Consider the following 15534-nt stretch of genomic DNA (forward strand, 5'->3'; position numbering starts at 1 on the left):
ATTATTAATAATAAAATATATACACACATTTCTCAATGAGAAAACCTATAAATGTATATTCAGTATAGCTTCTTTATCAACTAAAATGTGAATAAACCAAAATATAAAATGCAAACTTTTCAGTCTAAAAGCATTTCCGCATTTTATGTTTGAAAGACTCAAAAGCAGGCAGTGTTTAATACTGTTTTCTGAAAATTAGCAGTAACTTCACGGTTCTTCACATCAGTGGAGCACTCCCGCCCTGCATATTACATTCCTGCGCCGGCCACCCAGTCCCTTGCCCTACCAGCCCCAGTGGACCATTCCCCTGTGCCAGCCCCTGGAGTGTTTTATTTTGTGACCCAAGAGTTGCATGTTGGGGGGGAGGTGCCTCTGCAACATCTAGCCCTGCCCCATTCCTGTCCTTGTCGGTGTTCCTTTCCTTTCCAGTGTTTTCTTTCCCCATCTGTGTACATGCCTTGCCCCACCTGGATGTCGGTGTTTCCCGCCTGTTTCTCATCTGTAACCACACCCACAGTCATTTTCCCCAGATGTTTCTTGTAAGAATTCACTGGACACAAACCCCTCTGTTTTCCTTTTAGTCTCCTTAATGTTGTTCATGGCCCGTTGTTTTTGTTTCCACAGTCACTGGTCACCGTATTTGCCCTTTTTAGTGGTCTGTTTGTAGGTCATTTTCCATCTTGCTGCCCAGTTACTAGTTCTTGGTTTTGTATTTTGTGTTTTGTTTTCTTGTTTTAACTTTATTAATTCCACTTGCATTTGCATCCTGCCTCATAGCCGGCTGAATCATAACAGAAGTTGAACAGCATCTTTGCTGTTGCGTGAAAGCCTCTGTTGCAGTAAACTGGCCATATATACTGCTTGGTGATTGTACCTCCACAATTTCTCCACTAGACTCCACTAGTCAGTTCTATGTAGTGGTCTGTGCTGGCTGTTGATCTCATTGATAACCACATCGCCATTGGAGTCCTCCACAGATGTGGACACACTGTCCTCTGTGGAGGTGTCTGTAATGGGAAGATAACAAGCACATTATTGCAAATAAAGATTTTCTGTACCTTCAGTCTTATCATTTAGAAGCCACAGTGATAACACAGCCATATAGTAAATGTATGGCATGGAATATTCATATTATAAAAAGGATATTATATTGGATTTCTTACTCATAACCTATTTACATTTTCATTCACAGCATTTAGCAGACACTCTTATCCAGAGCGACTTACAAAAGTGCTTCACTATTGAAAACTAGAAGATAAATTCTGTGCATTTGTATGTTATTACTTGAACATTTCAAGAAAATGTTCATATTTTTGGTTTTACCATGAAAGAACTGTTGCCAAGACCAGGTGATTGCTATAGTGTGGTAGTGTACAAATTATTCTGTATCCACAGTAACTGGAATGGTGTTACTAAGTGGTTGCTATGGTGTTGCTAGGTGGTTGCTATGGGTTCCCAGGTGGTTGCTGTGGTACCCCAGGTGGTTGCTGTGGTACCCCAGGTGGTTGCTATGGCACTGCTAAATGGTTGCTATAGCTTTGCTAAGTGGTTTCTAGGTGGTTGCTATGGTATCCCTGGTGGTTGGTATGCTTATGTGACCAAAATTAGTAAGTTAATGTCAATGAATGTCAATATGGTAAAACCTGTGGCTTGGCAGTGTTTATACTTCAAACTGAAATTATGATCATGAATAATACTGACTGATGTGAGACTGTAGTATGCTGTTGTTGCTCAGGGAGGAGCTTCTAGAAGCACTCTGCAGCTGAGATTCACGAGATGAGTTTGTGGTGGCGAGTGAAGTCTTCTTTGTGTTCTGAGTGGCTGTTCGACTCCAGTCTGCAGAGCATACACAAAGACAGAGAACTGCATTACAGCATCAACATCTGTCTTGTAAAACTGACTGTAGCTGTAGTGACTTCATGTGCAAGAGATCTATAAAAGACACTAATGAACTATACACTCAGTTTATTAGTGTCAGTATATTAGATACAATTATCCTTATACCAAATGAACAGTACGGGAGGGCTATTTTACCTGGTACACTTTTTATTGTTATGGAAAGTTCTGATATCAGTTTTAGCAGGACGGTTTGTAGGTTTATAGTCACTGACTGTAGCCCATCAGTTGCAATGCACTGTGGTTAATTAATATGCTTTCTTCCAGCAACTCACATTTATATATAGTTTAGGCTACACCCAGTTCTGGGTTTTAACAGAACAGTTCACAGTTCACAGTTCCCCTGTCCTCAGTTCCTCACTCTTTCTACGCCAATATCAACTCCATTTAAAAACAAATGGCCAATAAATGTGAATTAGTTTGTAAGAGGATGTGTGACCTTGTACCTGAATTTTCTGCCAGTCGGTATTTGCCACAGCAGAGGTAGGTCCTCCACTGTCTGCGGACAGACTCTTTTATTGCACAGTGAAACACAAAGATGAAAAAGCCTTCGAGAGAAAGAGAAAAAGAGAAAGAGAGTTTTTTGCTTGTCTATATTTGTTGCTTCATCACAGTGACCATGCCATGCATTTTGTATGCTGTTCTCACCCTGAAGAGAGTTGAAGATGGTGAAAAGGTACATGAAGGCCAGGCTGACGGGGCCCCAGGCGAAAAAAGCAAAGGCCCATGTAAGTCCAAGCAGGATGGTGAGGCCAGCGATGCTGCGCAGGTCTTGGATTCCACTGCGGTACTGGTTATTGTGAGGGTTCTGGCGCTTGATGCGCCTCAGCTGGACCATGACCACCACAAACATGACCAGGTTGAACAGAAAGATCACACAAAAGTATGCAACCACTGCCACGTAGAAGGCAATGTTGTTCTTCAGCCAGCAGCTAAACAAAGAAAACACAGGCACATGTAGTACATAAAGGACCATAGTACTATAACACTTTAAACTCTAGGCTGCATTAATAATTATACAGGTATTGAAGATAAGGTTTATTATTAGCCTTGTCCCAATCCAGTCCTCCAATTCAATCTCAATACCTAAACAAAATATGCTAGATTGTCTGTTGTTGCTATGGTAAAATCACTTAATTTTAGTGTATCCAAAACATAGCATTCTGCTCTAATGCAATTTCTTTTTATAAATATATTGGGTTATGATCCAATCTGGGCAGCTGACCAGTCCTTTCAAATGCTTCAAAATCACTTCACTAACATTGGATATTTGTACATTTTGAATTAATGTATTTGTAACTAAAATAACAATTTTATAGTGTTGTGAATATGCAAAGAATTACACATGTACTACCTTTATTACCAAAACAATGTGGTCTAGTTGGTCTAGTCACAATCATTTTAATTTTATTATTACAGCCTAATTAAACTAAGAATGCACAAACAGTTGTAATGATCATGTATTTTATTGAGAGCATTGAGTAAACATCCACAGTGCAGGCTAGAAAAAGTAAGTGCACATCTGTGTAATTAACTTCACCAAGAGCTGCTTGGCAAAATGTGCTTCAATGAAGGAGATTAGATTAGAAGTGTGTGTTTCACATTTACTCTTTCCATTAAATAAATACACACAAAACCTGATGAATCTGTTCTCCCTAATAAAACCTGGTTAGTGTGAACCACTGCTTGATGCAAACAACTTTTAGAAGACCTCAGAGGATGTTATAGAGATGCATAAAAATAAGACCGCAAAAGTATTGCTAATGACTGAAATGTACATCAGTCCGTGGTTAGACAATAGGGAGACTATAGGGACAGCAGTGTATAATATCAAGATGAAAATAGTTTTAAATAGTGCAATAAGACAATGACTCACAATACACAAATAAATCAACTAACAAATGGTTGAAAAAGAAGAAGATTTGTGGAAAAGCCAAGTCCAAGTCCTAACCTTAACCCTATTGAGGTGCTGTGCCATGACCTAAAGAGGACTTAGCACGCAAGCTATCCTAAAACACTGATAAACTAAAACATGTTTCAGGAAATCCGATATAGCCCGATATTCTCTCACAACGTTGTGCAAATATAATTTGCAGCTACAGGATACATTTAAAGAGTTCTGGAAGTGATGGTGGCTAAACAGACATCTACAGGTTATGAAATGTAAGGCTTAATTTCCTTGTCAAAGGGTTTAAAGTGATAGTTCAGTCAAATTTTGTTAACAAAGATTAAATGTAAACAGTTAGCATGATGTGATGTGATGTGACCATTGTTAGCATACTTGGTAAATCTAGTCCTTTCAAGAGTAAATCAATAGCAGAAAATGCCTGGAAATTCAACAACTTACAAATCATCTGAGGTCCCGTCTGTATACTTTGCATATTGGATGATGCCATAGTTGTTTTTGTCCACAGCAATTACAATGATGACGACCACTAATGGTATACCTGAAATACATTAACACACCAACAGAAAACAAACATTAACTATGAATGTAGAACTACAGTCGCATCCTACGTATCCTTAATACAAAAAAAAAAAACATTAACAGCAAGAACTCACCCCATCCCACCAGAGCGAACTTGAGCATGTAACGAGACATGCTGTTGAAGACCTTGACGATGGCTAGGTACAAGTGCAAGGCCTCCAGGCCCATCCATGTGAAGGAGACAAGCAGAAAGTAGTGAAGGAAGAAGGCTGTGGAGATGCAGAGGCCTACAGCACTGGGATACAGGGCCAGCCATGAGTCCAGCAGAAAGACTAAGTTAAGCAGCAAAAGTGCAAAGCACAGATTGATCAGGATCTTGGAAGGAATGTCCCTGCGGATTTTCCTGAGGCATAAGAGAGGACAGAATTAGTTGTTGCTTGCTTTGACAGTGTTTTTTCAATGCTACATGAGTTAATCCCAAGGTTTCAATCCTTTCAAAGCAGAAATATGATAACACTGACATTATATTAAGATTAAATTGGTGATTTATTTATTTTTGCCACTGATTGCCTTGCTGCTGTGACACTGAATTTCCCCACTGTGGGACTAATAAAGGATTATCACATTTTATCTTATATTCTGCCTATAGGACAATCACATTGTGTATGCTTATTTGACTTATTATTCATGTGTCATATCTAAACTGTGGAGTTTTATGGACTTAAGCACATCATTTAAAACCAATTTTAAACCAATAAGTGCATTTCTGCCTGTCTTCGAAAAATAATATATTATTTGACATATTGGGATTCTTGGCTTTAGTATTAAATCATTCTGGTATCACTACAACCCTACATACTGATGATTAATGGGCTATACTCTATTTATAATCCCACTTATGCATGGTAGGTAGGTTAATGTACCAAGCAGTCATAAGGAACTTTTACATTATTGTTTTTTCAAATTCCTTTTATTTATTATTCCTTTTAATTACCAAGTCTCTTTAAGCCAATTAAGTCTCTAACAAAACAGGCTGTTCTTACTGTGCCTTTTATCTAAACTAAATAATCTCTGTCCTGACTGGCTTTCATTTGCTGCATTCAAAAAGCAGCCTTAGCCTAAACTTCATTAACCTCACCATGATAGAGCATGGCTAAAATGCTGCAGGAACTCTGTTAAATAAAAATGTCTAATGTATCTAAATGTAGCACAAATCAAAAGGTAAACATGTATCTCCAAAATGGTGACTTTGCTTGAGAAGGCCAAAACGTACTTAATTTTAAATGGAAGTCGATGTAAAATAAGAGTTCCAAGTAATTTTGAGCATTTCTATTGGTCTATTCATCCAGAATTATTTACACAGCATACAAAGCACCCACAGGGTTCACACAATGGAGAGAACAAAAAAATGGACAAAAATAAGGATACTTGTTTTTCTTTGGACAGTAGCGATATATTGAAATTCACTGTTTTTTAATGACATCACATAATGCGAACTGGGGAGTAAATTATATATTTTGAAACTTTACCAGTATTTACATATTACTTCAAACTCATATATTCCAAAAAAGGGGGAAATACCCCTCCAAATAAAGTAGGAACATGGAGCACTAGCATTGTGTTAGTATGCTATCAGTTGTGTTAACGTTACAAACCTAAGGGTCACATAATTCACGTAACTGACTGAAAAATGTGTATTGACTGTCACTCACTCAAAGGACAGGTAGGAGAGGAGAGTGACAGCGAGGAACACGGAAGAGATTCCACAGCCAATATAAGTGATGAAGGTGAGGATGGTGGCCTGCAACCGATCAGTGATCCCACCTCTGGACAAATCCTTTATGAATGCATAAAACAGTCACTATATATATATATATATATATATATATATATATATATATATATATATATATATATATATATATAAGACTCTTCATACCCAGTTCATATCTATATATATAGTTATTTAAAACCCATGCAAACCAAGACACCAAGCTACTGTCCAAAACGAACATGCAGCAAAATGCTTACCTGAATAAAATACTAAATACCAACCCACATAAAGCAAAGACACATTAATGTTGGTCCCACTAGTGTTTTTTTCTCCAATTTTCCCCACCCACTCACTAGGACTCCGCCCATCACTTGTAATGCTCCCAACACTAAGACGGTGAGTACAAGCAAATGCCTCCTCCGATAAATGTGAAGTCAGCCACTGCCTCTTAACATGCTGTCGCCAATGTAGAATCACTAGGCAGCCAACGCACTTGGAAGAAAGCGCCGGATCTCCAGCTCTGATACATCAGCCAACATATGCCTTTGCTGACCAGCATGAAAATGGGAGTTATGAGGGGAGTGAGTGCCATCTACCCACCCCGAGAGAGCAAGGCCAATTGTGTTAATGGCAAAGCAACTGGACTCACGGTACTCAGGCCATAAAACATGAGTGCTTTTTTATGTTATTGAAATGAAATGAACATTGACCGCAGATGCAGTGGATCAGCCAAGATGTGTTTGGTATCTGATGTGTGCATATTTAGTTTAGAACAGGAAATGTTAGGCTAATGTCGCTAACAAACACTGAACTTAGACTGTCACCAATCTCACTGCCGTGAAAACACACAGAAAGCATCAGGATATTCACTTGTATTGTGTGAACAAATCTGTGTATTTTATATTTGTATTTGTATAATTGTATACTTTTATTAATGGGGGTTTTATTAATGGTGGATTATAATGGATAATAGTGGATTATAAATAATAACTTTAGCTTAAAAAGTAAAATATAAAATAAACAAGACTGTTATATATACATATATATTTGTTGTGTTTTGTATGTGATCTAAGATCTAACTGTATAACAGTCTATAAAAACTGCTAATCTGAGAAGTGAATCCAAACATTTGAATAGAATGCTCACCATTAGCACTGCAAAGCTCGTCAAATGGTTGCAGCTGCACACAGTCTCATTCTCTGTGCTGGTGTTCATGACAGTACATCCAACATCACTCCAACCTCCTGATCCCCCTAATATGACCAAAACATATTTACACTACAGCACATCCGACATTTAGTCCGTACATCTTAAAAAATTCTTAATTTTTCTACTTTTTTTTTCCTCTCCCCCATGTACTGAGCTGCCCCCTTTTGTCTGCTTGCTGCTGATGCGAGTCCATTTGTGGTCGGCTGCACTCCTCCTAACCCCTTGTGTTTTTCCCTCCTGTCTCTTTCCCATGTACTGAGATGCCCGGTTCCAGTAGTTCCATCCTGGTCCTGCCAGACCTGGCTGCTGTCCTGCTCTGGGTCCTCACATTTATTTATCCTCACCTCCCTGCGTGACCATGCTTCTGTCTGTATATCTGCATGGACTTTATCATCTCACTCATATTCTCATCCTGTATGGCATGACAGCCCGTTTTTTGTTGATTCCGTTTTTTTTTTTATTGTTGTTATTTGGTGTCGACCAGAGGAGGATGGGTTCCCCTTTTAAGTCTTTTAAGTAAAATATATTTGAACTGAACTGAATTGAATGTAATTTATGATATCAGCAATTAACTTCATTTAGAGCAAAATGTTGATTTCAGTGACTTGTTTTTTGCAGAGGAATGGCCCAAATGTTGAGTATTTTACCATTTTTTTCAAAGTCCCAGAAAACACAGGTCCGGTTTCCCTGCAAGAGAGGAAATAGAAATGAGAAAGACAGCAGTAAAGAGAAGAGACACAGTGTATGTGTGTGTGATTAGACTCACTTTTTCAGGCTTTTTATTCTTCATTATGAACTCCACATTCTCTCTCAGCCCCTTAATAGACAGGTTAGCTACGCTCGTCCCCAGAATTAAAGAGTCGAGTGTCAGATTGTTGTTTTTGTCCTGCAAAAGGGAACAAATAAGAGGGTATAGGTTTTGCATATCTTCATAATCATCTGAAAACATCAGCAGGCCTTTAACATAATATGAACGTTTAAAGCCAAACTGACCAAAAGAAGGGGCCCAGAGTCACTCAGAAGAAATAAAAACATAATGATCACCCACAGATAAAGCAAATAACACTGATTATCTTGTTACATCGGTAAATGTACTGTCTGAGATATAGACTATATGCACAAAAGTATTCGGGACTCCTACACATTACTTTAACAGGATATTGTATTACATTTAAAAAAAAAAAAACTCTGTAACTTGTAAATTGTTCCAACGGTGGCATTCAGGTGTTCATTATGTTTAGGCTCTAATGTAATCATCTGAACATCCATCACTGTCACATCTCTTTTTTTTACCTGGAACAGGGTACTCTTATTGAAGTAGGTGAACTGAACCCTTGTTGCCTGCAGGAGCTCCTCTGGGGAGAGGGTTTCTTTCAGAGAGGCAGGGAGTGTGATGGAGCCCAAGTAAGAAGAATTCGTAAACCCTTTAACCTGGGCCAACATCAAACATACATTCACACACAAACACACACACAGAGCAATATAAAGACTTGCAGTATTTATAGACCACATTTCCACGTTTTTTCCAGGTGATACTATGACTACTGCTACCAATATACTAGTGCATCTCAAAAACATTAGAATAGTGTGAAACTTTCATTCAAAGAGGTAAACTGTCATATTTCATTACATTTAAATCGACATGTTTCAAGTTTTTTGCCATGATAGTTTTTATGCTGATACTGTTTGATTAGTAATTTATATAAACTCTAAATTAAATATTTGAATAGTGTCAGATTCTGGATTTCTGATTGTCATGAGCTATATCATACTGAACAAAAATGAAAAAAGCTTGAAATGTCACTTTACATGAAATAAATATAAAATGTGACAGCTTAACCTTTTTGAATGAAATTATGATTACACATGATCTTTTTCATTATATTCTATTTTTTTATATATATATTTTTTGCAGAATGTTTTGTGTCAACACATTATCCAATATAAACCAAAATTATGTACAAATATGAAAATGTATCTACGGATGTTCAACCTGAACATTGCTGAAAAGCTCCTGAGAACTGTGATATGAACGGTGGGACTAAACTGGTAGACTGAACAGGCAGAGATATTTAAATGATTTCTATAATTTCAAAATGACTGTTTTGCAGCTTAGTGTACAGATATGGACTGGAGTGAACTTTGTTTTGAAATTTTCAATTGTTTACTGTGACCTAATGTCATTACTTAAAATTTTTTATGTTAGTAAAATGAGAGAAATTCATTTTAGGGGCCCTTTAATAAGAAAACTTCACAATGAGTTGCTGATGATAGACACCACAGATACAATCTTCTTCTGTCACAGTTCTTTACTTAAACTGCTAAGATGTGTATGTGGCCCATGTTTTAGTTCCTCACTTTCATAACATCATAATTAACTATAGTTACTGAATAATAAGAAGGGGTGGATAGAGAAGCCTACAAAATCTACTTCAGTGAAATAATGCCTCAAATGGATGTGCATACAGCACTGAGATCCTTATGAAATTATTTGGTAACCATTTAATTTACTCCCACAGGGTTTTGTTTTAGGGTTTCTGGTATTGTTGCTAATTGTGGAAGTAATGTACTAAGTAGAGTGAACATCTGAGATGTACAGATGTACAGGGTTTACTGGATTAATACATTGGAGGCTAATACAAAGGAGGCTACCAGACCAGCAGTACACTTGTGTCTTATGCGAAAGGTTTTTGGTGGTATCATTTTATGTTGCCACTGCCTTTCCACTACAGTTTTTATTGGATGATTAAAGTTACATTCTGTGAAAGGTTGATGGAAGTTAATTCAACCTTTTTGTATTTAGAAGTAAGTTGACATAAGTGTTTATCAGCTGCTGGCTGAATTAATAAGAGTCAAATCAACTACATGCAATAAAACAATACATCTAATAAAATATCATAGAGTTATATTAGGCCTACAGTGTAACTGTACACGGTTACAACTGAGTGCACTGCATAAGACTTGAGGCTCATACTTTACCGCTAAGGACATTGGACTGATTGAGAATGATGTTCCCATGAAGTTTGCTCCATCGATTTTTGTCACCACCAGAGCAAGTGACCCCAGTTTTATGCTCTCAGTCTTGTCCTGAATGAACAGCTTCATCCCCAGTGTGTCCACTGCCTTGATCAAACTGACATCAACAATGGACAGAAATCATAAATCACACCATTACCCAAATTCTCTTTCCATGCTTTTCACTTTTACTTCTCACTTTTCGATCTTATTATGACCTTGCTTCATTCTCTCCAGCTTTGGGGTCTGCTGAGGTCTCTGCTTCTTACCGGTTGGAGGAGGAAGAGTCCATTGTGCCTGTGGGACTGTCAAGCAGGCGGTCGATAACAGACAGCACTTTCTGACCCAGGTCGAGGCTGATATTGGGTTTAGTCAGCACATTCTCCAGTCCGTTGACCAGCTGTAGGACCTGAGAGGAGTTCAGGTTGGACATGTCCTGGTTCTGGCTCAGGAGCTGATTGGCCAAAGTTTCTGCAATGTGAAGACATTCTGTAATGTTTTCCTCATCTTTTCATTTAAAGGACTTTAATACATTATATCTGTAAAAATCTAAAATTTACTCTTATGGTTGCCCTAAAATTTGGAAGTAACTAAAATTGATAAATTCATTCTTTTCTAAGGATTCCTTAAACTCTAAATGTAGATGTTCTGGCAAATTTGCACTCTAAATTTAGATGTTTGCGTTCTACTATTTCTCAATAAGACAAAGGGAATGGAAAAGCTTGTCAAACCCAGCCACAGTAGCTAGGAAAAAAAACATTCATGGACTAAAGCAATTAAAAGCATTTTTATGATCTCACCTGGAGCGGGTGTTGTGGTGCTGGTGCTGACTGATTCAGCAGCATCAGTGGTCACCTGAACCTTACCAGTGGTGGTAGAGCCGGGCTGGGTCGTACTGTGTTGATTCTCTGAGACGCTGCCTGGACTGGAGGTTGTGTTATATGTAGTGTCTGTGGTGCCATGGGTGGATGTTATGTTAATAATGGGAGAGCCTTCACTTACTGCGTTGGTTTTGTTTACTGTGGCTGGGATATCTGATGTAATATTGTATGTAAAAGTTATGTCTAGTGTGGTATTCATCATGCTTGTGGTACCAAGTTGTGTTGTGTTAGGGTCACTTGATGTGATGTTTTGCTCTAAATTCACCAATGTAGTGTTTATCCATTCTGATGCTAGAGTTGTGTAGTTGAGTTCTGTTGTGCCATTTGTCACAGTTTTGTTATATTGCATTGTATTTTGGAGTACTGTGGTATTGGTCAGAGTTGAGTTAAAGGGAATTTGTGTTGTGTTGAATTCTGTTGTGTTTAACTGGTGTACTGTTGTACTGTTCTGTGTGGCATTGTGTATGAAATCTGTCGGAGTGGTAACATTAGACACAAATGCTGACATGTTCGTTTGAGCAGTTGAGAGGGTTGAGTCAGACATTTCAGTTGTTGCATTAGCATTTGTGGAGTTCAGTTTCAGATTCATTGTGGTGTTTGGTGTTGTGGTGTTCTCTGTTGTGTAAAGGCTTGCAGGGTTTGGGTGTGTAACATTCACTAATGCTGTAGTGTTTTGAACATGCACAGTGGTGCTTGTTTCTGTCATGTTAGGTAAAGATGTATGAAGTGGTGAAAGTGTGGTATTTGTGCTTGTGGTATTTGGTTGTGCTGTAGTCTCTAGTGCTGTTGTGTTTTGATGCTCTGTTGTGTAAAATGGTGGGCTTGTGGTGTTCAATGTGTAAAGTTGTGAACTTGCAGTGTTTAGGTACGTTATATTTACTGATGCTGTTGCATTTTGAAGATCTGCTGTGTAAAATAAAGTACTTGTGGTGTTTGGACTGGTCATATTTACTGATGATGTATCATATTGGTGGTTTGTTGTGTAAACTGGAAAACTAGTGGTGTATGGGAGTGTTTTATTTACTGATGATGTAGCTTCTGTAAAGTTTACAGTGATGTTGGATTCTGTCATGTTATTAAATGATGTGAAAAGTGACGAAGTTGTGGTATTTAGGTTTGTGGTTGCACTTGTTACATTTACTGTTGTTGCATTTGTAAAGTTTACAGAAATGTTAGATACGGTCATGTTATTAAATGATGTGAAAAGTGACGAAGTTGTGGTATTTAGGTTTGTGGTTGCACTTGTTACATTCACTGTTGTTGCATTTGTAAAGTTTACAGTAATGTTAGATTCGGTCATGTTCTGAAACGATGTGTAAAGTGGTGAAGTTGTGGTATTTGGGTGTGAGATGTTTGGATTCATTGACGTTGCTGCATATGTAAAGTTTACAGCGGTGTTTGATTCTGTCATGTTTTGAAACGATGTGTAAAGTGGTGAAGTGGTTTTTGGGTGTGTCACATCTGGAGATGTTATAGTCACAGATTCTGATGTCACAGCACCTGTATTGCTCTGTGTGGTAACTGATTCTGTTAAGTTTTGAAACAATGCTGTTGTATAACGTGGTCCATCTGTCCTGTCTGAATATGTTGTGTTTACTGATGCTGCTGCATTTTGATGCTCTGCTGTGTGAACTGATGTGTTTTCTATGTTCAGATGTGTTCCATTCACTGTCACATTCATGTTTGTAGTTTGTGTTTCAGCCTGTGATGCAATCAAGGAGAGTTTAGCAGTAGTTGTTGCATTCAGAGTTTGTGTCGTATTGTAATGTGCTGTGTTCACCGGTGGTGCAGTTGTATTTGGTAGTGTTGTATTTAGATCACGTGCTGTTGTTGTTGTAACATTCACTAATGCTGTAGTGTTTTGAACATGCACAGTGGCGCTTGTTTCTGTCATGTTAGGTAAAGATGTATGAAGTGGTGAAAGTGTGGTATTTGTGCTTGTGGTGTTTGGATGTGCTGTAGTCTCTAGTGCTGTTGTGTTTTGATGCTCTGTTGTGTAAAATGGTGGGCTTGTGGTGTTCAATGTGTAAAGTTGTGAACTTGCAGTGTTTAGGTACGTTATATTTACTGATGCTGTTGCATTTTGAAGATCTGCTGTGTAAAATAAAGTACTTGTGGTGTTTGGACTGGTCATATTTACTGATGATGTATCATATTGGTGGTTTGTTGTGTAAACTGGAAAACTAGTGGTGTATGGGAGTGTTTTATTTACTGATGATGTAGCTTCTGTAAAGTTTACAGTGATGCTGGATTCTGTCATGTTATTAAATGATGTGAAAAGTGACGAAGTTGTGGTATTTAGGTTTGTGGTTGCACTTGTTACATTTACTGTTGTTGCATTTGTAAAGTTTACAGAAATGTTAGATACGGTCATGTTATTAAATGATGTGAAAAGTGACGAAGTTGTGGTATTTAGGTTTGTGGTTGCACTTGTTACATTCACTGTTGTTGCATTTGTAAAGTTTACAGTAATGTTAGATTCGGTCATGTTCTGAAACGATGTGTAAAGTGGTGAAGTTGTGGTATTTGGGTGTGAGATGTTTGGATTCATTGACGTTGCTGCATATGTAAAGTTTACAGCGGTGTTTGATTCTGTCATGTTTTGAAACGATGTGTAAAGTGGTGAAGTGGTTTTTGGGTGTGTCACATCTGGAGATGTTATAGTCACAGATTCTGATGTCACAGCACCTGTATTGCTCTGTGTGGTAACTGATTCTGTTAAGTTTTGAAACAATGCTGTTGTATAACGTGGTCCATCTGTCCTGTCTGAATATGTTGTGTTTACTGATGCTGCTGCATTTTGATGCTCTGCTGTGTGAACTGATGTGTTTTCTATGTTCAGATGTGTTCCATTCACTGTCACATTCATGTTTGTAGTTTGTGTTTCAGCCTGTGATGCAATCAAGGAGAGTTTAGCAGTAGTTGTTGCATTCAGAGTTTGTGTCGTATTGTAATGTGCTGTGTTCACCGGTGGTGCAGTTGTATTTGGTAGTGTTGTATTTAGATCACGTGCTGTTGTTGTTGTAACATTCACTAATGCTGTAGTGTTTTGAACATGCACAGTGGCGCTTGTTTCTGTCATGTTAGGTAAAGATGTATGAAGTGGTGAAAGTGTGGTATTTGTGCTTGTGGTGTTTGGATGTGCTGTAGTCTCTAGTGCTGTTGTGTTTTGATGCTCTGTTGTGTAAAATGGTGGGCTTGTGGTGTTCAATGTGTAAAGTTGTGAACTTGCAGTGTTTAGGTACGTTATATTTACTGATGCTGTTGCATTTTGAAGATCTGCTGTGTAAAATAAAGTACTTGTGGTGTTTGGACTGGTCATATTTACTGATGATGTATCATATTGGTGATTTGTTGTGTAAACCGGAAAACTAGTGGTGTATGGGAGTGTTTTATTTACTGATGATGTAGCTTCTGTAAAGTTTACAGTGATGTTGGATTCTGTCATGTTATTAAATGATGTGAAAAGTGACGAAGTTGTGGTATTTAGGTTTGTGGTTGCACTTGTTACATTTACTGGTGTTGCATTTGTAAAGTTTACAGTAATGTTTGATTCGGTCATGTTATTAAATGATGTGAAAAGTGACGAAGTTGTGGTATTTAGGTTTGTGGTTGCACTTGTTACATTCACTGTTGTTGCATTTGTAAAGTTTACAGTGGTGTTTGATTCTGTCATGTTATTAAATGATGTGTAAGGTGGCAAAGTTGTGGTATTTGGGTTTGTGGTTGCACTTGTTACGCTAAGAGATAATGCTGTAGAGCTGGGTTCTACGGCTGTACTATTGATTGATGTGACTGCAGAATTGGAGGTTATAGTTGTAGTATTGAGATGTGTAGCTGTAGCATTGAGAGGTGTAGCTATAGGATGGGATGTTGTGTCTGTAATATTGACTGGTGTAACTATACTGGACAATGTAACAACTGTACTGGGAGATGAAACTGTAGAGCTGGGTTCATTGACAGTACTACTGATGGTTGGAGCCACAGATGTGGATGCTGTATCTGCTATATTGAAAGGTGTCACATTTTGGTTTGGTGAACCTGTTGTGCGTTTTGATGTGCTAGATGTGTTATATGGTATTTGGCTTGGTTTGGTACCAAACCTAAAAGGTGGGACAGTGCAGCTCTCATTTAGAATCACAGACAGCACCTGGCCCTTGTCACTGTGGATCAACAAGAAAATAGACCCTTTGTAAAAACATATACGCAAAAATCCCACACCCATTTGCACATTGTGCACAGCTATGCATTTAAGAGTTACCTCCCATATGTTTCTGAATGAAAACTGTATGAGTTAATTCAGCACTTAAGAGCCAGTAGGCCAAAAGATA

The 15534-nt window shown here is 38.1% G+C and overlaps 1 protein-coding gene across 1 annotated transcript; it reads right to left on the reverse strand.

Moving 5' to 3' along the window:
* Positions 1-51: 51 nt before the first annotated feature.
* adgrg2a (adhesion G protein-coupled receptor G2a) lies at positions 52-14978 on the reverse strand. The gene is made up of 14 exons (XM_072690084.1): positions 11123-14978; positions 10592-10793; positions 10287-10440; positions 8601-8738; positions 8074-8193; positions 7955-7994; positions 7245-7351; positions 6037-6161; positions 4459-4727; positions 4244-4343; positions 2545-2828; positions 2343-2444; positions 1702-1836; positions 52-1007 (listed from the first exon to the last, which is right to left on the reverse strand). The coding sequence occupies exons 1-14, from the start codon at positions 14877-14879 to the stop codon at positions 901-903; spliced, it is 5640 nt and encodes a 1879-aa protein (XP_072546185.1). The 5' UTR covers positions 14880-14978; the 3' UTR covers positions 52-900.
* Between the last annotated feature and the right edge of the window lie 556 nt (positions 14979-15534).

This window comes from Salminus brasiliensis, chromosome 1 (assembly GCF_030463535.1).
Source record: "Salminus brasiliensis chromosome 1, fSalBra1.hap2, whole genome shotgun sequence".
NCBI classification, from domain to species: Eukaryota; Metazoa; Chordata; class Actinopteri; order Characiformes; family Bryconidae; genus Salminus; species Salminus brasiliensis.